Source organism: Aricia agestis, chromosome 15 (genome assembly GCF_905147365.1).
Source record: "Aricia agestis chromosome 15, ilAriAges1.1, whole genome shotgun sequence".
In the NCBI taxonomy this organism is placed as follows: Eukaryota; Metazoa; Arthropoda; class Insecta; order Lepidoptera; family Lycaenidae; genus Aricia; species Aricia agestis.
In genome coordinates this window covers 7332901-7355952 of record NC_056420.1, presented here as the reverse complement: position 1 = coordinate 7355952, position 23052 = coordinate 7332901, and the positions used below count along the sequence as shown (strand labels likewise).

The window sequence follows — 23052 nt, the reverse complement described above, 5'->3', positions numbered from 1 at the left end:
AAAATTAAATTATTATAAAATGTCACTTCATGACCAGGCTATAGGCTTCTTTTTCTACCGACATTGGTCTAACGACCGATGGCGCCGGTACTTTGTACTTTGTAGACTGTAGTAGCTTAGAGCAAAATTAAACATAGTAGGTCGTAAAAGCATGGCGCAGAACAAAAATAGACATGGTATTCTATTTAAATTTTTATCTGTCGCGGTCACTTGCGGCAAAGATCGGAAAGCCACGTTAAGATTCAACCCGGGCGTGCCTTGACAGTTACATTCGAACGTAATTATATCATACTAATTACATTTTACTCCAAAAAAGTTAATAGTTGGAGAGCGTTAGATAACGCATTACATAATGTGTCTATGTAGCTTAATTGTTTTGGGACAGACAATAATGGGTACATTTGAGGCCGGCCCGAGTCCGTTATTACTTGGGGGTACAGTGAAATTTCAGATAGTACATAAGCGAAAAATAATGTTCGTCTCGCCGATATTAAAGGCTTCAAACCGACGGAGTTTAACAGGATGTAACAAAATAGAGTGAAAATAATACTGGATGTGTCTCTTATTTAGGCTTCTTACAGACGAACGGCACTTGTCGACGGCAAGTGCCGTTCGTCTGTAAGAAGCCTTAGAGTTCACTGTGAAAAAAACAGAGTGGCTTTTAACTTCTATGTTCTTTATAAAAATGCGTCAAAGTCATATTATAGGCCTTACAATAATACTTAAAAACGTAACTCTATCATTTCACCTCTATGTGAAAAATGCCCCGACGTCATACATTTGCCCAAACAACAATAAAAAAGTAACTTTTTCAGCGATGCTATACAGTGAACTCTATAAAGGACAATACACATTACACACCCTAAAGTATTATCACGTTATTTTGTTACATCTGTATACAAATATGGCGGCGGTACCGTTGTACAGAGAGGTTAAAACAATAAAAATACGATAGAAGGGCAGAGGGCAGTGAAGCCTGCTCGAGAAACCACCTGTACCGTCCGCAACGTAATTTAGATAATGACTTTCGAATAACTGTAAGTTGTAACCAATAGAATCGATCCAAGGTTCTTTAACTGAAGTTGTAATGGAGAAGATCTAAGGTTTTTTAACTGAAGTACTGATTTTGCGCTTTTGGTTGGCTAATGTTAAAATGTAAACCAATCAACAATGGTGTTAGAAAGATTTACTTACTCCTGACGAGAATCCTCGGAAATGCACCTGGCATTAGTTGCCTTTGGTTGATGGCATTATTTATAAACTTAATTTTAACACGAAATATCTAAAAATAATTGATCATTACTAATCTATTGACACCTCATTGGTTAAAATCGGACCAGTAGTAGTACTAGGAAGGCCCATACATTGATAGACTGCCAAAATCATTAACTTTCCTTCTGACTCCGCCGAACGCCGTTTTTGCGGTCATTATTAATAATTTTATTTTTTTTGCTGACAGTACCTTAAGATTTCGCGTTAAAACAAATTAATCCGAATTTCAATCGTAATATATTTTGGGGAAATATCAATATCGCTTTCTACTCTTGTTGGTCTCGCTTTCTACTCTTATTGGAATTAAAACTATAAAATTAAAACGAGGCGTTTTAATTTTATAGTTTTAATTCCAATGTGTATCGAACTATCGAGTTTAGTCATGTTTAGTTGTAAACTTTTTTTGATGTTGTTGATATAATATTATTCTTGTTTTACTTTCTTTGCGTTGCGCGCTGCTACTTGAAGGCTTTCAAAATGTCTTCAAGTTACACTTTGTGGTATATTTTCTTAACTTCAATGTGCCAACAGTATTCAAATTATAACTCTACATCTTAACAAATGTATACAGGAATATTATAGGCAGATGGCGATGTCAACTATAGCTAAGAGATTACGACTAAACAATACTAAACATAGGTCTATCATTTGTCTATTATTCAATGTACAAATGAAAAATGTTTTTATAACTACATGCATATCATAATTATTATATTGTTGGGTTTCATTGAAAATAAAATTTATTTCACGAAGTCTAATCGTAAGACTAGAAGTTTATCTAACTGCACTAGATATACATTTATAATTAAGATAAAAGTCAGAGCGTAGAAAATTTATACGGTGTCAATGTTATTACAGTAAAGTTTCGTGATGCATATTATTGTGTGTTATTAAATGATATCAAATTACATTATTATTATTATTATGGATTTATTTTTCTTTTATTTTTAATTTAGTTACTTATAAAAAAAATTACATTATTTGTAAAATATACATAAGTGTAACACTACTAGGTAGTGTTATAAAGACAGGCTTGATCATAATTTTCAGTTTTAATAAATCGGCTAAAGAACTCTGAGATATAATAGAATTCTATTCATGGGAATTGGGACTTATGCACACCCTAAAGTATTAACACTTCTTTATGTTCCACTCTGTATACACAATACGAATATAAACATTAATTCGTTTATAGACAACAACTGACCCACTTTCCCAGTGAGCCATCGTTTTTATTGACTCCAATAACGGGTCAAGCGTTATGCAGCTTAAGGAATGTAACGTTGTTACCTAAGCCAGTCCAGCCATCTTTAGTGCGAGGTCCCGTACGTTTACCTATTAAGCCTACTTTTTTCCGTCCAGCCGCGGAAAGATTTTAGAATTATGCGAACAGTTACATTTTTATGCGCTGAAATTATGGCGAGGTGAAACTGTCTCTTACTTTCGAGTTCACGCCGGATAGTCAAGTCGCTAAATGGTCTTGGCCTCTCTTAGGCCGGTATAAATAGTCAGTACTTAAGATGCGACCCGGCCTCAAGACGCGGTTCGGCTCTGTGAAGTGTGATTGGCCCAAATTTTGACAGCCAACCAATCACAGAGCCTGAACCGTGTCTTGAGACCGAAATGCATCTTGAGAGTTGAGTACTGACTATTTATACCGGCCTTAGCTCGGGACCGATAATATGATGGGCCTTCTTTGTTATACCACAATAACATGAGGTATGAAAATATAGGGCTAGAAATGTAATAATTCTTGCAATGAAAATATTTTTATATTCTGAACAAAGATGCTTATACCCATTTATAAACAATCTTACTAACCTAATGTTAATAAGATTGTTTATAAATGGGTATAAGCCCGGGGCACATTGGTCGTTTATCTATTTATATTTATGGGAAAATTGCAGTGCATTTTGGGCATCTATGTATAAAAAATAAATGAACATTTTTCACATATCTAATTAAGGGTATTCCAAATCCTTAAAATTGTAAGCACAACCTGAACAATAGTAATCGAAATTCAAATGCGTTCATCTATTTTATTTAATTGGCATCCCTTTGGTGAATATTAAACAGATATGTCATAATGACTCCAGTTTCCTTGTTCATGTTCGTGGAAACCGCGGTAGGAGCGCCAGGAGCGTCATTATCGGAAATGCGGTGAGACGCTGGCAAGCATTATCATGTGCGCAAATCAGAATTAATATCATATTTCTGAATCGCGTGCACAAATTAGAATTAATATTGTACTTCTAGAACAATGTACGACTAGTTAGCTGTATATTTATAACAGTTTAAATTAGGAGTGAAATATTATCCATATTTAATATTATAAATTTCTTGCTGTTAAAATAAAAAATACTAAAAAATTTAGCTTTAAATTCCGGTAAAAAACATCCTATTTGGTGCATAACTGTGTATGTACACATGTCTAGTCGGCCTGCGATCAGCCCGACTGCATCCGATCGGCTTCCATATGTATGGGGGCCTTTATAACAAACCTATCACCTATTACCATCTCATCGTCGCCAAGTTGACGCCTACTGCCACTTTAGCCTACAAAATCTCGTTATATTGGAATTTGGAGCACAATTTAATTCTATCAGGTATAGTGGGATAATTCGCTACTATTATTCTAATAGCATCGGAGCCGTGCTAAGTGTAGCCTGATTATTAACATGTTTCATGATCCGTGGCACCTGTTACTCAGGTCACAAAGCCATTAGGTTGCATGCAAAATACCTATCTACCACTATCATAGTAAGACCCATGAATGTTTTGTAGCTGACGAAAATATTATACTCACTACAACACGGTCACATTAACTTGACACATCGCTGGAATGCAATAACATGCGAGCTTCATAATGACGTCATCAAACCGTGCATCTAGTTAATATTTTACCATGTTATATGTTGCACTTTTGATTGCACTGTGGGTTATTGATGGCATTCATGTTTTACATTAAAATTACGATCGTCTTGCACTATTTCTACTACCTAATTACTTACCCCTAATTTATATGCCAGGAATACTTCAAAAACATTCTTGGCATACAAATTGGTAAGTCTCTTAATGAGACTTGCCATAAGAATTCAGAATTTTGAAAAACCTCTTTTTAGAATGTTTTTGGCTACAACTTTTATGGTCAAAGTATAATATTGGTTTATTAGATCCAGTGATGAGATTACTATGTTGTAAACTTCGCCTCTTTATAATTTTAGTACAGACAACAGATAAATACGTATTGATATGCAAATACAAACAAACCTGAGTACATAATTTATTGGATAAATTAAAGAATATATCTGATGTATTTATTAAATAGCCAACAAGCTGTATTCATTACATTATAATTAATATTTATTTGGAATGAATAATTTAAATGTATTAAAGAAAGTAAACATGGATGACGATAATTTGTTAAATCCACTTCTGATCGTTTCAATGATCAATCAATTTCTGACAAAGAAAGTGTTTTGAACTCAAACTTTTACTTCAATCAATAAATTAATCAAATCAAAAATAATAATCGATTGACTATTCAATCAACGTTTAAACAAGACGCTGCCGATAACTTTGCTTATTGCAGGAACCGTACATTATGTCGCAATTAAAATTATCGTATCATTTCTTGTATAACAAACAGCAAATTTTATATTAAATCGTTGTCACCTAACCATGATAACATACTATTTATTTTCACAAAAACTTACACATTAAAACATAACACAGTAACCATCGGGAGCCCTACCGCAGTTTAAGAAGAAATAATTGCTTCAATTAATGGCATATTAGGAACTAAACTTTATAGCTACAATAATTGAAAGTTTCATGACTTGACTATAAAATCTGTTCCAACTTTCATGCATTTTGTCTTGATAAGATACCTGTATTACTATTAGCAATTTAATTAATCGTAACCATAAAACAATATTTTACGATATCTAGCTGCATAATTGCTGTAATTGAAACTCTGCCTCTGCCATGGTGTAGGCCGAACACAAGTTTAAGATCGATTAACAACTTACGCACAATAGCTACAAACTTGTTATTGTCTTATCGGCATAAGCCATCTACCAATCATAACCTCTCATTGATCCACCAATAGCGTTTCTCCGTGGGCGCACCTGCCCCGCTCACTCCTCGTCCCGCCAAGGGGTCCCAAAAATGAAACGCTTCTCTTCCTGTATAGCGAGCGATATTAAAGCTGTATGTTGCCTGTAATGAGGCTATAATTGTACACACAGTGACAAATTGAAACTAAACTTAGCTAAAAGAGACGTAAAAATCTAAAACTGGACCTTCCATTTTTACCCAACGATCTTAAAATGGTACGCGACAAACAAGGTTGAAATGGTACACCCTAGGTGGCAACTTACTCGACTTCGGAAGTATTCCCAGAAGTGGCAACCTCGATCCTTGTGGATAAGAAAATTACATCCTAGAACGTAACAACTAGTTCCACGGGAACTCATGTTAGAACTTCGGAGGCGTATAATTGTATGCACCGGGTTTTATATGACTTTAATACTGTAATTAGTGTTAACGACGTTGTTTAGTTATTACTTTGAAATAATCTGAGAAGCAAATAATTGCTGTTTTCACAAATCGTATGATCGAAAAAACTATTCTCGACTTAAATAAGTATCTGGGAAATCGAGTTTCCCTTGAAGATCAAAGATTGAGAAATCATAAATAATACAAGAAACACGGTTTCTCGAAAAACTAACTTATTCTTTTTTGGTCTCTTAAACATCTTTTAAAAAAATTGCAAAAAAATATAAAAAATCAATTATAATATATATTATAATTGATTTCTTATAATTTTGTATCTATATAGATACGAGATTTTCTCGTTCAAAGATATGCCAAACATTAAAGCGGCAGTGAAAGAAGTCGAATTGGACTATAACTTACCTGTAATAGAAAGTGCGCCAATCCAAACAAAGAGTCATTGAATGGCGAGCAACAATGAAATTCATTGGATTCCTAGCTACTTGCTACTTATCGCCGGTGCCGAGTCACTATTCAAGAAATGGAGAGTGCTAATGACCTCCTTAGATATCTTGACCCGAGCACAATATTGCAAATTATGGACATGTAACAAGCTTTGTTGGTGTGTACTCTTGAACGAGCTTTGTTAGTTTTATTGTCTTTTCCATGATCATCGTCCACCTGCAATGCTCAATGTTGGTACTCCAATCTTTCCTTACCATGAGCTTTACCCCTTTACAAGTTGGCAGATTTCAGGCGAGAAATTAGTAGTTAACTCCTTAGCATTTGAAAACTTAAGAAAATCTTTGGCATATTTATATTACAGATCCCTTCAACAATGCTCAAGCTAGTACGCTTTACTTTTTATTGTAGAAGCAAAATATCTCAAGTGGCTCGCACCAGTTGAACTTGGACGTTACGCAATAATTGCAAAACAGGTGGCCTTGAATGGGTGCGGTCGTTGCACGGACCGGATGGACACAAATTACCGACTAACACGGAAACTAGTCTACGTTCTCATAATATGTGACTCTGTCTGACTAATAGGAGGAATTATGACGACAACGCTTTAGATAGTTCGGTGTCTAGTGCGGCATTTGAAAGAATGTTAAAGTCGTTATTGAGGTCTTGTGTTATTGTTATTTGCAGTTTTAGAACCTTCTGTAGCAACGAAAGTCGCGGTTTTAGTGGGTATACAGGAGTCCCACATACCCCGGCCGATATCCCCAATTTGCCGCGGATGCGTAAAGCATTTCCCCATGTTAAAAAAAAGGTTATATAAATAAAACTCTCTTCCGAAATAGAGTTGTAATAAACCTGGGGAAAAATAAAAAAGCATAGAATCTGAATTGGACGTTCTGAGAGCATGATGCTAACGAGTGTTTGACAGGCGCTAATAAAATTTCTCACACCATTACAGAAATTGAAACTGCACGATGCTAAAGGAATTATTATGCTTTGAACTCGCGCTTGAATATATCACGTAATTAGGATCGCGAGCTCGAATTGTGAACAGTCGTAATACAATTTGCAGACTGCACACATAATCTTATTTATGCATCGTAAATTATTAGACTTTTCCGAAGAAACTGTTTTATTCTCGTGATAATTTTTTAATCAATATTTTATCAAGAGAAATTAACATCATACCAGTCTAATTTAGATTGGATTCAGTACACTTTAGAGGTCAAAGAGCGAATCTAAATGCCCAAATTGTACGAATATCTGACGTAACGAGTTACATAAATCCAACTTTCAAAGTGCAAAAGCATTTCGAATTACTAATTCGTGAGATTCCTCGTGTACTTGCAGCGGACATGCATTCAAAACATTTTCTTGACGGTCGTAAATTATCAGCGACGAAATTTCTCTTTAAACGAGGTCTTTTGCGTTTGCGTTTTTTAATCTGTTACGATTGCCCAAATGGGAACAGTATGAATAATTTATGAAGTGTGATTATTTACATTGTTTATAGAGGCTACGAGATCAACGTCCTCTTGGAGTTCAGATTGTAGATAATTGCATAAGACAAGACTAACTACTACTACACTAAACATGATTTACTTCTTGTGTCTTTGCTGGGAGTAAAATAATGTTTTTCAAGAAGTAATAAAGGCTTTAAAAGTACGGTTATTTTGGCGATCTCTACATCTACTGTTTTCAAGAATCAAACGACTTCCTTCCAAGAACTAACCCGTTCTCTTGAAGTTTAAGAGATTTCATAGTTTGTATTATAGATAAAGTCAGCATTTACCAGCTCGGCATGATAAAAATGTTCGCGTCCGCGAGACAAGTCGTATGATTATCTATCTCGTCTAACAATAGATGTATTATTTTACTCACTTTCCACTGCAGTTGCTGTTTATGACTATTCTAACCTAGTTCTTGGTTTGTGTACTTTGAGTACTATTTCTCCTTTCTCTTCCAATTCGTAAGATACGGCTATCGACTTTCTATCCGTAATGCGTACTGATTAATTAGACACGATTAGTGCCGATTGTAGTTTGATGGAAGATTGGCTCGGTTGGCGTTTATCAAATTTCTGACGCGAATCTCTTTGAAATATTTCGTTATCGTCGTTTTGGTCACGTTCCCGAATTGCGATTTTTAATGAAATTTTTTGTTTTCTCTTCGAGTACGAACAGCGATGTCGAAACAAACGATAACAGTGATTTATGTTAACTTTCAAATTACAACTTTATTACATTTTTGTTGATTATTTAAATGAAGAAAGCTATAATACCTATTATGGTTTTCCGATGAGTTTTTAGACATTGCAATACATAGTAGTTTTTAAACATTAAACAATTTCTATTACCATTATTTATCTTAATTATTTTGTTTTTGTTAATTACTTTATGCAATAACACATACTTAAATTAATCATATACTTTTACTATCAGAAACATTTTCGTATCTTCCGACTTATATTGAGGTGTCCATAAGTCTGTTTTGCCAAACAAATTTATCATCCGCGATAGCCAGTGCATTCTATGATAAATGTATACAATCTCGTTTGAGACAGGTTTGAGATGCAACATCTACAAGTATCTTTATTTCTGATGTGTTATATTAATCATTTTCTTAATAAGTCACATCGCATCTTTTAATACTGATTAGTTCCATTTTTCTCCGCGCAATTTTTTTGCCCGCGGTGACTTCAAGACCTGTATCGCATTAAAATACCATTATAATTATTCTAGTTTATAATCTCTAGCTGAGTTCTTTACAATCCGATTAATCCTGCTGCACCTGCTTTTACGGTTCCCTATCTGGAAGCCATTTTCACTTTCTGTATCAGTTGTTCATCTTGCGGCCTTGTATAATAAAGATTTTAAGATAAAATATCCATCATTGTATGACTAAAAATATTCTTTTTTTTTTTAATATGTACATACATTACTGTTATAACCTCTAAATGTGGTAAAGTAAAACGCAGCAGAATTCTGAATCCAATCTAATGTTGTTCTTGGCTAGTTTTCTTTCACACGAAGTAATTAATGTTATGAGCATTATATAACGGTGATCAATTAATGCTCTTCAACTGGTTTATTTGACAAATAGAAAATGTAAACTGAGACTTAAGATGGAGATTAAGCGCGGGAGCCATCCATTTGGATGTCGTTAACATTGAGAACGGTGAAGCTCAAATTTTATCAAAGACTCCATCAACGGTGTAAGGGTCTTCGCACATTTTAAACGGATTATGTTTAGTTTTTTTTTTTATCTTATATCTTTAAACGAGCAATTCTTGTATATATGTTATATAATTGGAATCTCGGAATCGGCTCCAACGATTTTCATGAAATTTAGTAGATAGAAAGTATATGGGGTTTCGGTGGCCATAAATCTATCTAGCTAGGAATCATTTTTAGAAAATGTCTTTTTATTCGTGTTTTATCGATAATCGATAAACTGAAAAATATGACTCTTCCTGACATCTATTGGCGAATAACAATACTATTTTGTGAGCAACTAATTGCTTTAACGACACAACAACAGCTAAAGCTATTCCAGCAGATGGCATTGTTAAGTAACACGAAGTCAATGAGTGTTTGCTATACCGAGCAAAGCTCGGTCATCCAGGTACTTATTATTATTAGTAAATTTGATGTACATATGGTATACAAATGTACAGTATTGCATGAGGAATAATGTTAATATGACTATTTTAAATAATAACGACACGAAGTTACTACTTGATTCTATAAAATATAAATCTCTTGCAGCAGCCCTACCGAGAGAGATGGGATAGCAAAATTTTACTTTGATTAAAATTTTATTACTAAAATTACTGTTACGATTTCAATTTAAATAAACTTATCACCCGAGATACAACATATGCGATTAAGTTTATGGTCTTAATTTAGCTGAGTTATTGGAACACACATAAAAACAATTAATAACATCTCATAAAATGAAATAATAATATAAAGGTGGATAGAAATGTTGAACCAGTTCTAAGGTCACATTATATAGTTATTGAAATAGTGAGAAATGCGCAGCAAAAGAAGAGTCACATTTATGTTAGTTCAATTGTCTATAATGTGTTCAGATCTTTAATTCAACATTGCTACGCTAATTTTATGAACACTTGAATTTTTAAGGTTATTAATTTGTTCTAAGTTCTAACTACTGGTTATATACAATCTCGAATTAATAAATATAACGGAGTAAGCAATACCAATTTTTTTATGAGATAACATTTTAAGTACTGACGATGCAAACGAAAATTTCGTTTTCAAAAGATAACACTTAAACATTTTGAATAGCATAGTCCAAAGAACAGACGATGTTCAATAACTTTTTATTTTATGTCACAATTTGTAAAAAAATAGTTAATAAAATTCTCCTTTTATCTATTTTGTTTCAGATATATAACAACAATGTGTATATAGTTTATGTTGACTTATAGAGGTCTTATCAGACGTTAAACAACTCTGAACATTTATTTAAAAGCCACCTCTACACGTTGGCCATGATGGACAATGTCAAGCGATTACAAACGGAAAGAGGAAATTCGTCTATGATTGATGCTATATACCTACAGGTGTAACAAAACTAAGTAATAATACTTTAGGGTGTGTAATGTGTATGTGTTCCTTATATAGAGTTCACTGTGTACTTAGTATGTAGCAGCATTCAAAGAGCAAACTTTTTTTGTGATTTGTTTGTGCAAGTGCCCTCGCGTCATCAATTTTTCCATACAAAGTAAAGAAAAAGTTACTCTTTTAGAGCTGCTACTTTCACAGCGAACTCTGTATAGGAGACACATACACACTCTAAGGTATTATCACTTAGTTTTGCTACACCCAGTATAGTTTGTGTAATTAAGTAAGTACTTTACTTTGTACATTAATTTGCTTAAAACCTACCTCAAAACGATGGCCATGATGGACAAAATCAAGCGATTAAAAACGAATAGATGAAATCCATCTATGATTGATACACAGCTTAGCATTCACGGTACCAATCATGGCCAACGTGTCGAGGGACCTTTATGCTCATTAGTACTCGTGACGCGCAACATATACCCTTCATGCCGCCGACCTATCCCAACAAACTTACACTTGACCGACCCGTTAGATTAGACGTGGCGTTTTTTGTACCTCTTTTTGTTGAGTATCAACGTAGTTAGAGACCGAATCGTATAAAGATAATACAATAAAAGTGTATACAACATTTTCATGCGGTAATAAGAGTCTTCAAAATTCCCTGTGTTTAAGTATTAATAAAAAAACACATTTTAAAAATATATTAACATGTAAAAATAAAAAAGGCAAAGAAGTCATGCAGTAAGATGTATCGTTTATCAGACATTTAATAAAAAAACCTGGAGTAATACTGTTTATAAAGCAATCGCAATCTTATTTGTAATATTTTTTACGCAAATAATGAATTCATAAAATACCCTCACAAATAAACTTTGAATAAATAAAGTCGCTAAACCCTTGATATTAATTCAAAAGACTTAATAAAAGTAACACTGGTTAATTTATCTTAGATAAAGAATATATTTTATCTCAAGCAACGTGAAAGATAAAAAACGTTTGAACTAGTTTATGAGTATTTAAGAGCGTGCTCGGTATTAATATATTTAAATTGTGTATAATTTTGTGTTAATTTGTGTGTAAACGAGGCACATTATACACACTAAAGAATAGTGACCCGAAAACAGTACAGTTAAGCTTTATTTACTTTTCTTATTATTGTTTTCACTTTATTTATACGAATGTAAACCTCCTTGGTAACAAAAGGCGCATACTGCTTCTACCGATAATAATATTATTATACAACTAGATGATGCCCGCAACTCCTTTGCGCCATAATTCTCTTATTACGACCTTACATTTTTTCAGTATAAAAGCTTTAAAAAGTATCCCATATCCTTCTCCGGGACTCAAAGTATCTCCATGCCCAGCAAAATTGGTTTAGCGGTTTGGGCGCGAAGAGGTAACAGACAGACAACACTTTCGCAATTATAATATTAGTATGAATGTTTTCTTGTCTGACAGACAAGAGACTTTTGTAACGTATAAGACAAGAACCAAACAAACTGTATAACCTTTGTATACAACTGTATAATGATGATATTTCTGCCGGTAAAAAGTGAAATCCTTTTATCTCATGTCTCTTATCAGCTTCTCGGTTGATTTGTCATAATGAGATGGAGAGAATCAAATGTAATCTCTTTATTATATTCATATAATGCAATCGCTATTTTCTTTTGTTATTTCCAAGTTCCAACGTAATGCTTGACGAACATGCTATAATATTATATATCAATGAGTAGCTACAATTTGTTCAGCTAGGTGAAATAAATATCTTATTTTATCAAGCAAAAAGTGCTCGGAAGCATATAAATCTCTTTCTTGTTTTTACTCTGTTATTCGGGCGGATTCGACCAAACTGGAGTAAAATTTTACTCGACTGTATAACTGTCTCCTAATCTAAGAGTAAGCTGGTTTAGTCTCCTAATCTAAGAGTAAGTAAAATTATTCTCATGATAGTTATACTCGTGTAACTTCAAGTTTGGTCGAATCGGGCCATTCTTAAACTAAATATAGAATTTACACTATGCACATCACATTAGTCGCTCAATATGAAGGAAAAGTGAGTTTGTTACTTCTTAACGCAAAAACTATAAAACGGATTTTGATAAAATGGCATGGTAGTAGTTTGGGTTCTGTATTAACACACATGCTAATTTTTAAACCCGAAAAAGCGCAGTGCTCCTGTGGGATTCTACATTTTCCCCGCTTAGCATTATTAACCCGCTCGTCACTGTTAACTCGGCAAAACGATATTAAGTCTCCACTCACCGTGTGACTCAACCGAATTGGGAGCATAATAGTTTGATGGTTAAATTTTACATGAAAGTGAAAGCATTCGTATTGTTCCCTAAAAACGTGATTTTCTATTCTTTAATACCGAGGCTCGGCCGCTTGCGGTCAGCGCAGCTCGCTAATGAGAGGAAAGCTACTACGTGATTACTTTTTTGCATAAATTCTCTACATTTTTTTTTATTACCGCAACTGTCTTTTTGTATAATTACTGGGAAATTGGATTATATAAATTGTGGATATGGTTACTGCTACGTAAAATGAATATTAAATATCAGAATGTTTTAATTTTGTGACCTTGTGGCTTGGAGCTTTTGAGGTACTAAAAGAGAGAACTTTCGGAGAAAATAATAATCATGATTGCCACCAGCGAAGCTGTCTTTAACGCCTTCGTGGTCCAGTGGTTAAGAGCGTGGTGTCGTGGGTTCGATTCCCGCGTTGGAAACCTGTTATTCCCAAGTTTGGTTAGGACAATGCAGGCTGATCATCTGATTGTCTGACAAGTACATGATCCATGCGTCGGATGGGCATGTAAAAGTCGGTCCTGCACCTGATCTCTCGCCAGTCGTGTCGGTCTTCCGTTTCACAGGGTTATGAGAGTAATAGGAATAGAGAATGCTCTTGTGTACTGTTCACACACTTGGGCACTATAAAATGACTCCTGCGTAACTGGCCTGGTTTCAATGAAACCGGCTACCGTCACCGAAACTGGTGTGGTAGTTATTATTTTATGTCTTTAGCAAGGACAATTACTGACATCGTTTATGGCCAATTATAGACCAATAAACCTTTCTCTACATGTTCGTAATCGCTCCAATAGGTCCATTGGCCAACGTGGTTAGGCTGCATAATGAAATGCAGGTTTTAGTGGTGCAAGTAATGTGATATAGTGTGAAGTTAGCTTACATTTACTTGACCAATTTAAGATGGTTTCGAACGCCAGGTAGCGATTTACAAGGCATTTGAGGCTTTTAATAGATGCTAACCAGGCTTTATTGCCGTGATTAGTTTACAATGTATAGAGCTATTGAAGGCATGTATAGAATTTAGAGAACAATGAATTATTAATTTAATTATTACACACGTGTAATTATTAAAAAGGCTTTAGTACCTGAAATTTTCATACGGTATTATTTGACAGTATTTATTAAACAAGAAATAAAAGAATCAGTAACAATTTTTGTTCGATCCAGTTTGTTTCTTATCTATCTGCATTACAGGTGTTAAAATGTAGAGGGCCCTGAAAAAGCATTTTTATTAATTTCTCGCACATGTATCTAGATTCTACATCCTTATACTGTTTCCAGACATTTCAGTAGCGAGTTACTGTAAAGTTTTCATAATACACCACAGTTGCTTAGTAGCTGTTTTTGCTGCGAGCTTTATGCTGGATGTAAAGAATTCCCTCGCTAATTACCTCGTCTTTGTCAAACAAAGAGTAAAGATCGCCTTTGTTATTGATGTTTTTGTTCCTAAAAAATAATGACCCGCTGTTTTCTTTTCTTAGAATTAATGATGTTTTCTAAAAACCTATGCTCGAAATGGAAAACTGTAATTGCTTCTATTTATATTTAGGAGCTACCAACGGCATCTAAAACTATACTTTCTTTGTATCGACCGGCTCATGAACAGTTTTATGCAAATAGAACAGGAATTGGCCAGCTAGGGCTACTATGCATCCCGGTTTTTACATGAATTACGTAGCAATTATACACATCGATATTTCTTATGCTCACTCGATCGAGTAATTTTTTTGCTGGTGCATTATTTAAATTCTATACTACGCTTGTGGGAATCCGCATTAATTTTCCCCAACCCAATAACCTTTCTACACTCATTACGCTCGCTCGGTTCCCACAGCATATTGAAAACAGATCTAGCGTACGTCGATGCGACGATTCGATTGAAAACTGATTGAGTCCCCGCAAATAGATGTAAAACAATTTGTAATGAAAACGCGAGAGAAACCGGACACATCACAGCTACTAGAGTGTAACGGACAGCTCGATAATCTGTTAATTCTACTGACCTCTTTGTTGGTCTGCTCGTTGATCTTGACGTGGTTCTGCTGGGGCTTGTCCCTCAGGGGCAGGTAGCCCTCCCGACTGTCGACCGGCTCGGCGGTGGTGTCGGTCAGCGTCGTCGACTCCGTCCCCGTGCTCGTCGCGTCCGTGGAGCGGTCGACGGTCGTCGTGACCGGCGCCGCGTCCTTGACGACCTCCGCCGACATCGTCGTCTCGACTCCCGGCACGGTTTCCGTGCTGTCACTGTTCGCGTTGACGGTGGACTCCGTCTCCGGCGCGGGCGGCGTCACGGTGGTCCGCACCGTGCGGATCGTGTACCGCTTCGGCGGCTTCGCCGTCGTCGTCGTTACGACGTTGGTGGTTTGGGTCGTCTCCGTTTTTACAGGAGGAGTCGTCCTGGTCTCGACCGTCGTGTCCGTCGCTATGTGCTTGTGGGAGGATTTTTTGGTCTTGGGCTGGGTGGTGGTCGTGAGTTTGGCGGTGGGAATCGTGACCTTGTTTTTATTATGGCTCCTCCTGGCCGTGGTGGTGACACGCTCGTCGACCGTCGTCAAGTCGTCGACGGTGGTCGGGGGCTGGCGGTCGGCGGGCGGGTCGAGGCTGGACTGCTTGGGGGTGCGGGACGGGGGGAAGAAGTAATCCATGATCGACGGCGACCGGTTGCGGGTGGTCGGGATCCAGGACCAGGGGTTGAAGTCGACGAGACGCGGCTGCGGCGCGTCGGCGCCTGCGCACGCGACGGCGGCTAGCGCGAGGAGGACGAGAGCGGTGCGTTGCATGGTGCGCGTGCGGCCGCTCGGACGATCGAAGCGGGACTACGCGCGCGCTGCACCGAGCGCCGAGCCGCGGGGTCGAGCCATGGGATAGCTCATAGCACACGCGAAAGTATAGTTTTTGAATCCGCATTAAATCGCAGAAGTTCATGAAAGATAATTCCGGTATTGTGCGGCCCGAGGCTGTATATTCATTTTGCGAGGTTTTGTTACGCGAACACGTTTTGTTCGCTGCGAAATGTTTTAATTACTTTTATTGCATTTCTAAAACGTATAATCTGAATGAATGTGGAGGAGTAATTCAAAAATTATTCTTTCAATTTTATTCATGCACTTGTATCTTTAATTTAAAATATGACATCTACGAGTCTCATTCGGTCGGAATCAAATGAATGAAAAGTCCAAACATTAACGTTGTATGAAAGGAGCTGATAGATATCAAACATTAATCTTTGCAAATTGCAATTTAATTGCTGTTTCATCAATAGAATGCCATTGAATTGGCTGTCAGCGCCGCATGTCGACGCGCATTGAAAGGACGCGGTTGGCGGAGGTATCGGTGGGAGGTATTTTCTATTTGACGATAACATTCATATTCCTCTTCAAAATTCCAGGAAGCCTCCAACAGAATGTCAATTGAGTCTGGTGGGAATTTGTGCGATAGTTTGTGTTTAGTGATGTCACAATAGACATAACGACCAGTAGTTCGACTGCAAAGAGACGGACAGGTTTCAATATCTGTCAAATTCGTCGGGTTTCACTAGGATTATGAACGGAATGTGCCTCGCGCTGGCTGATAAAATTTATTTTTAAATATTAAAAATAAAGTTTTCAAAATTTTATTCTGACAATTTTAATCACATGTGCCAAAACACAAACAACAATACGACCAAAGAGAAACACGTCCATCGAATATGTCATAGTTTTAAATTCGTATGTAACAAGTTAACAACCCTAGCGACGATTTTCGTCATAATACGTCAAATTTAAAAATTTCAACATCAGTTCTAAGTCGGTATACTCTATCATTCTGTCTACTCTGGTGATGTTTATTACGCTAAAAATATGCTCCAATCCTCAGGGTTGATTCAGACCGCAACGCGACGCGTAGATGCATTTCTAAATTTGTATGGATTTGACAGATTTCTATTGCGTCAGACGTCTTGCGAATCTGTCAAATCCATAATAATTTAGAAATACATCTGCGGGTCGCGTTGCGGTCTGAATCAACCCTAAAGCATTGCATGCATCCAATCTTACAGTAAAAAATTGAAACTCTACAATTGTAAAGTCTTTAAATGTAGGCAAAATACTTTTTGTATTTCTGCCTAAATACAATTTAATGTATTTGATTATTCTTGTAGATCCTACCTGTTCAAAAATGTCATAAGCTACATATTTTCAGGAATATTTGAAAATAACCCATCTATACTTATACTCTATCGTAGAGTTAAAACAATAGTTGCGTGGTACATTCGCGTCAAAACTGCCAAAACCAATTCAGCGTTACGGTAAGCACCCAGAAATATTCGTGATTCATTTTTTTACTGTTTATTCTGTGGTCCAGTTACCGCTATTCAATCAACCTAATAGATCACCGCCACACGAACTCGATAAAGAATCTCGCACCGCAGCGGCCGTGTCATTTTCGTGGATTACGCTTTTTTGTCCGGTCTATTTGTATTACGACTGTTGGTTTTGATCGCGAGTCACCTGCGTTTTCAAAATGAAATCAAAATAATTTTATTCAGAGTAATTTTTGTACTAAAATGTTACCGAACATCGGTACTAAGGTGCCTACCACCAGTTCGGGAACTAACCCGGCGAGAAGAACCGGCGTAAGAATATTTTACTAAAAAGATGGAAAATTACAATTAAACACACATTATAACAATATTATGGCTTAGAGCTATTTACAATTACTATAAAAAATACTCTAGTAGCCTGTAAGAACCACCCTATTCTCAAGGTGTGTTGTCGTCGATGAAATCATTGATTTTATAATAAGCTTTAGTACACAAACTTTCTTTTACTACTTTTTTTGGTATTGTAATCTGTACTAAAACAAAGTTTGTCTGTTTATCTATCTGTCTGTCCGTTGTTTGTTTGTAGAGAAAAGTCTTCTGATCATACTAGACAGAGAGATTACAGTACTGAACACGAAAGATGATTACACGGCGATCGGGGAAGGAGTGAAGATGTATATTATTGAAGCAAATTCTATGTTTATTTATAAAACTAAGTCGTCACCGATAACATCCAGTGTTATTGCTAAACACACCGGCAAAATTAGAGGAACATAACAGAATTTTCAATTTTTTTTTAATTGTTCACTGATTTTTATATATTTATTTATTTATTTACTAATTGATTATTAAAAAATAAATTTTATATAAATTTAGGGCATAAAAACGTGAAAAATAGAAAAAAATCTGCAAAAATCAAAAAATTAAGAAAATCTTTGAAATTTCAGTAGTAAGTTTTTAAGATAAATTCTCCATTTTTATTAAAGAAATGCCATGTTAAAAGCGTGTAATGCTGGTGTAATGCCTTCTATGGATCTCAAGAGGGCCTGGATACGCCATTCCATGGTTGCATTTTAATTGTCAATCATTTCCTGTGGGATATTCTCCTACTCCTCCAGTAGCGCCAACTCCAGCTCCTGGACACATTTTGGAGCTGGAGTTTTAACTCGTACCGTTCACCCATTGATGTGCCACACGTCTTCAATCGGATCCACATCCGTAGACCACGCTGGCCTCTCCACCTGGGCTACGCCAGCATCGTTTAGGTAATAATGCCCGATTTTCTTACTCTATGGACGCACATAAAATTGAAATTACTACCTAAAACTGTGTAAAAGGCACACCATGCAGTTTCAGGATGTCGGTGCTATAGCTCTGTACTGTCAAAGTACCATCATCTATAATCATCAGCTCCATGCGGGCTCCAAATCATATGCAACTCCAAACCATTACGAAGCCTGCATCATAGGCCACTGTTTCCGGTAAGTTTGATGGCTTGTAGCTTTCCTTATAATTTATCCACATTCTTTATCGCCTGTCAATACAATGTACACAGAATTTGCTCCCATCACTGTACAGCACAAGATTTCACTCACTTGTCTAATTTTGATGTTCACGCGCAAATCTTAGCCTGGCTTTTCGGTGTCCTGTCTCAAGTTTTGGTGCCCTTGCTGGCACTTTTGATTTTAATTTAACTTCTTTGAGTCTTTTTCTTACTGTACAATCACTTACACGTTCATCTTGGACCTGTTCCGACAGGTTTCGTGTCTGCATAGCAGTTTGAGGTCGATTTCTTAAGTTTTGTTTCCTTACAAAATGGTCATCCTGAACCATTGTCACCCGATATCGGCCTTGTTCTCGTCTCCGAACGTAAGATCCAGTCTCTCTGAAGCGTTGAAAGTTACGATGAACCACGGAAGCCGACACACCTGGCCTGACTGACCGAAGGGTAGGTGTGACCTTTCTCTATCGTGGTTACAGCTCTAGCTGTCGCAGATGCTGGGAAATCACTAATTTTGTATTTAAGCAATGTGTTCTTCCAAAAATCAAACAATCAAATGAGCTAAGCATACCTTGCACCCCGCTAAAACGCCATTCTTATCACGAACACTTACAACGTCAATAATCGAAAAACACTTATTAGGGCATAATTGCTATAAAAATCTGTCAACTTGCCAGTTTTGTTCAATATTTTATTTCTTAAATGAGCTTAGAAGCTATAAAAAAGGCTTTCAGACAGCCCGGCCCACTTGAGTTCAAGTGTTGGCCCTTTTTACCAATGTTCCGCTAATTTTGCCAGTGTGTGTAGATGAAGACAAAAATTGGAACTAGAATAAGAAAATTCCGATCACTTTTTCTGCCCCTGTTCACACAAGATAACATCCTGTACAATCCTCTCGCTCCTCCATATCTCCTTGACAGATTCAACTTTTCCCGTACTCCCGATCTTCCATGTAGGTCCAACGTCCGGTCAAATCTTTCCTTCCCCTCACATCGTTCCAACTTTTACTCCTACTCATTTTCTGTTCATGCTGTCAGATTGTGGAACTCGCTCCCTCACACTATTCGTGACAGTCCCACTATCGCTGTTTTTAAAAGACGCTTGAAAGAGCATTACCTCGAATCTCAATCCATTTAAATACTAGTATTATATTTATTTATATTTTAAGCATATATATATTTTTTTGTATATTATATAATACCGTAATTTAAAAATTTATTAGATTTATTTACTTCATACAACAATATTATATTTTATTATATAGATATAATATGTAATATTTATTTTAAGTAAGTATATAATTATATTATGTAGTTATATTTTAGTGTTTAAAGTAATAGTTAAGCTATAATTAATAAGTATAAGCTATAATTAAATTATTAAATGGTTGCTTAAACATGCCGATAATATAGTTTTAAGTCATAAACTTTTAAATTGGAGTACCTGACCAACAAAGTTGTAAACATGACATGATACAGTAAGTAGTGCATCTGGTATACAGTTAGGTAATAAAAAAATATTTTGTAATTGAGTGAATATTTTTAATTGTTATTTGTTATTACGCTATAAAATATTTTTAAACATTTTTTTATTTATTTATCAGAAAATAAGTACAGTTAGAGTCCTGAATTTCAAAGGCGTAACTTCAATTTGCCAAAAAATTTTACGAATTTCTTACATGATATCCTATAGGCATTCTAACCTATGCCACTGTTATAAACTATTTCAATACTATTACTAATAGTATTGTGTTTGTGACTGATCATTATGCACCACTTTTTTAACAACCCAATATTTTCACTTTATGCACATATCTCCCAATGTCACAACCATCTTAAAATAATAGACCGTTGCCTATCTGTACATTGTAGGCTATCTACATGATTAAACTTGACTATTATGACATAACAGTGAAAACACCTTCCTTGCGGTACACGGTAGTTTTTACCCAGTTTTTCTGTACCATCTGCGCATGGAGATGAGTGCGTCAGTAAGCTATTCGTTAGCTGTCAGCCGCAGCCAGCTTTTGCGCGGGGCTCTGATTTATTGCGGAAAACTTCGCTGAAGAACTGCAACGCAGATGTATTGTGTGGCTAAATTACGCTTAAGTATACACAGTCAGTCATATGACGAAGTAACACTGTTACAAGCCACAATTATGAGATAGAGCCTAGGTTTTAAAATACCTTGAGCTAGGCTAAAGATTATATAAGTATGACGCCTGAAACTTCGTTGCGCAAATTCGTTAATTGCGCGAAAGCCTACGCGTTGTCCGCAACAAAAAATAGCCCATATACTTTCTCGTCACTTAAACTATCCTTAACTTAATATTAATCCTCCATACCTTAATATTATTTAATAATTTAATATCATTCGGCATTTAGGAAACCTAGGCAACATTTGATTCATAAGGAATTAAATATTGAATACCGCGAAGGACCAAAACAAGGATCCAAAGTAAATGGAGAGCCTACATCTAGTTCAAGATTTATTGAGTGCAAGAAACACTTAGTTCCCGCATTGTATGCGCGCCGTGTTCTATACATTAGCATTGTGACCGCACGTCCAGATTTAAGTAATGAAAAGCGATACTACAGTGATTCATTTCCCATTCAAAACAGCTCGATTTGCATGAAGCCAAATGCTTTCTCAAACACAAACAGCTTAAATGATAAGTATTTGATGCTGAAATTCAAATAAGGTTTAACCTCGTACAATGATTTAATGTGTGCTTGTTCTTTTCAGGTAAGATCTGTTGAATTATTGAGGCCTGCTGCTGTATATGTAAGTTATTTACACGGCTGGATCACGTATATCTCGCGATTATGAGGGGCATTATTCTAATCTTCACGGTAGGTTGCTAGTTGCCACTATTGTGCAAAGGAGTTCTAGGCCGGTATAAATAGTCAGTACTTAAGATGCGACCCGGTCTCAAGACGCGGTTCGGCTCTGTGATTGGTCCAAATTTTGACAGCCAACCAATCACAGAGCCTGAACCGTGTCTTGAAACCGAGATGCATCTTGAGTACTTACTATTTATACCGGCCCTAGAAAACTGGTGCATATGAGTTTAAGCAAGATTTGGCTTAGCTAGGATGCCTTGGTCATAAGGCTTCGCTGCAAAAGCGGCTCTAAGAATAAAAATCATAGATTTTCCGTCCGTTTAGATTTGAAACATTCGATTTTTTTTACTTATAACTGTACATTACAAATATGGCGTCCGAAACAAAAGTTAGACTCCAAACGCCCTTAACTAGTCGGTGTGAAAACCTTTTGAAATATTTATGCTGTTAACAGCTAAAAGAAGTGTCCACTCGTACTGAAAATGTAGGATTTAACGTTAATTCAAATATAGTTCACATAATGCGGTTATTGTGGAACACACTAACCTACATTTAAAGTCATGGAAAGTTTTTCCGACCCGCGCCACCAAGAGCCGAAATTCATCCGACATTATTCTCAAAGCTCTAACCTATTTTGAGTATTTGAGCAAACCGCTTTGAGTAAATCTTTAAAAAGTAAACGTAGAGCTTACGAAATATCAAGCATGAAAAGTCCCTGGGTAAAATATATTATGTATTAGGTTAGTACATAATGCAATTAGTGGCAACTGTTGTTTTGTCATTTATCATTTAATCGGGTATAAAAATTGACGCTGGTGCATTCTCAGGCTTAACCGATAAACTTATAAAATTTCGTCAAAATCGGTCGAACAGTTTCAGAGGAGTTTGGCAACAAATACTGCAACAGGTGTAAAATTTGTCTTCCTTACTTATTTTCGTCTACTTCATCTAATGAGATACTTTATAGATTTAAGATTAGGTTAAATTAGGTACTAGATGTTTCTCGCAATTTAACCCACTTCAAAAAAAGGAGGTTATTAGCAGATCATTTCTATAGCTGTAGATATTACAGGTTATTTTTAACCCGATGACATCACGGCAAGTTTGTCCCATGAGTCGCTTATAAATTGCCTATCCAGAGCCTATCTTGCCTATAAAAAATACAAAAAATCTACACGTGCAATATTTTCAAAATAAGTTCCAACATGATCTATGACTTTAGCGTTCCATTGTTGAAGCTAAACATACATCACCTATGTACGATGTATTCAAA

General features: G+C 36.1%; 2 protein-coding genes across 2 annotated transcripts in view; one reads left to right on the top strand and one right to left on the bottom strand.

The window, feature by feature from the left end:
• The window catches only part of LOC121734116, a 124344-nt gene extending 108418 nt beyond the window's left edge, over positions 1-15926 (bottom strand). Inside the window, exon 1 of the mRNA XM_042124533.1 lies at positions 15142-15926. Within this exon, the coding sequence (XP_041980467.1) occupies positions 15142-15915 (774 nt within the window). The 5' untranslated portion in view covers positions 15916-15926. The remainder of the gene's footprint in view (positions 1-15141) is intronic.
• LOC121734115 (elongation factor-like GTPase 1) overlaps positions 1-23052 on the top strand; it is a 209793-nt gene that overhangs the window by 122861 nt on the left and 63880 nt on the right. The gene's annotated exons all lie outside the window — the stretch shown is intronic.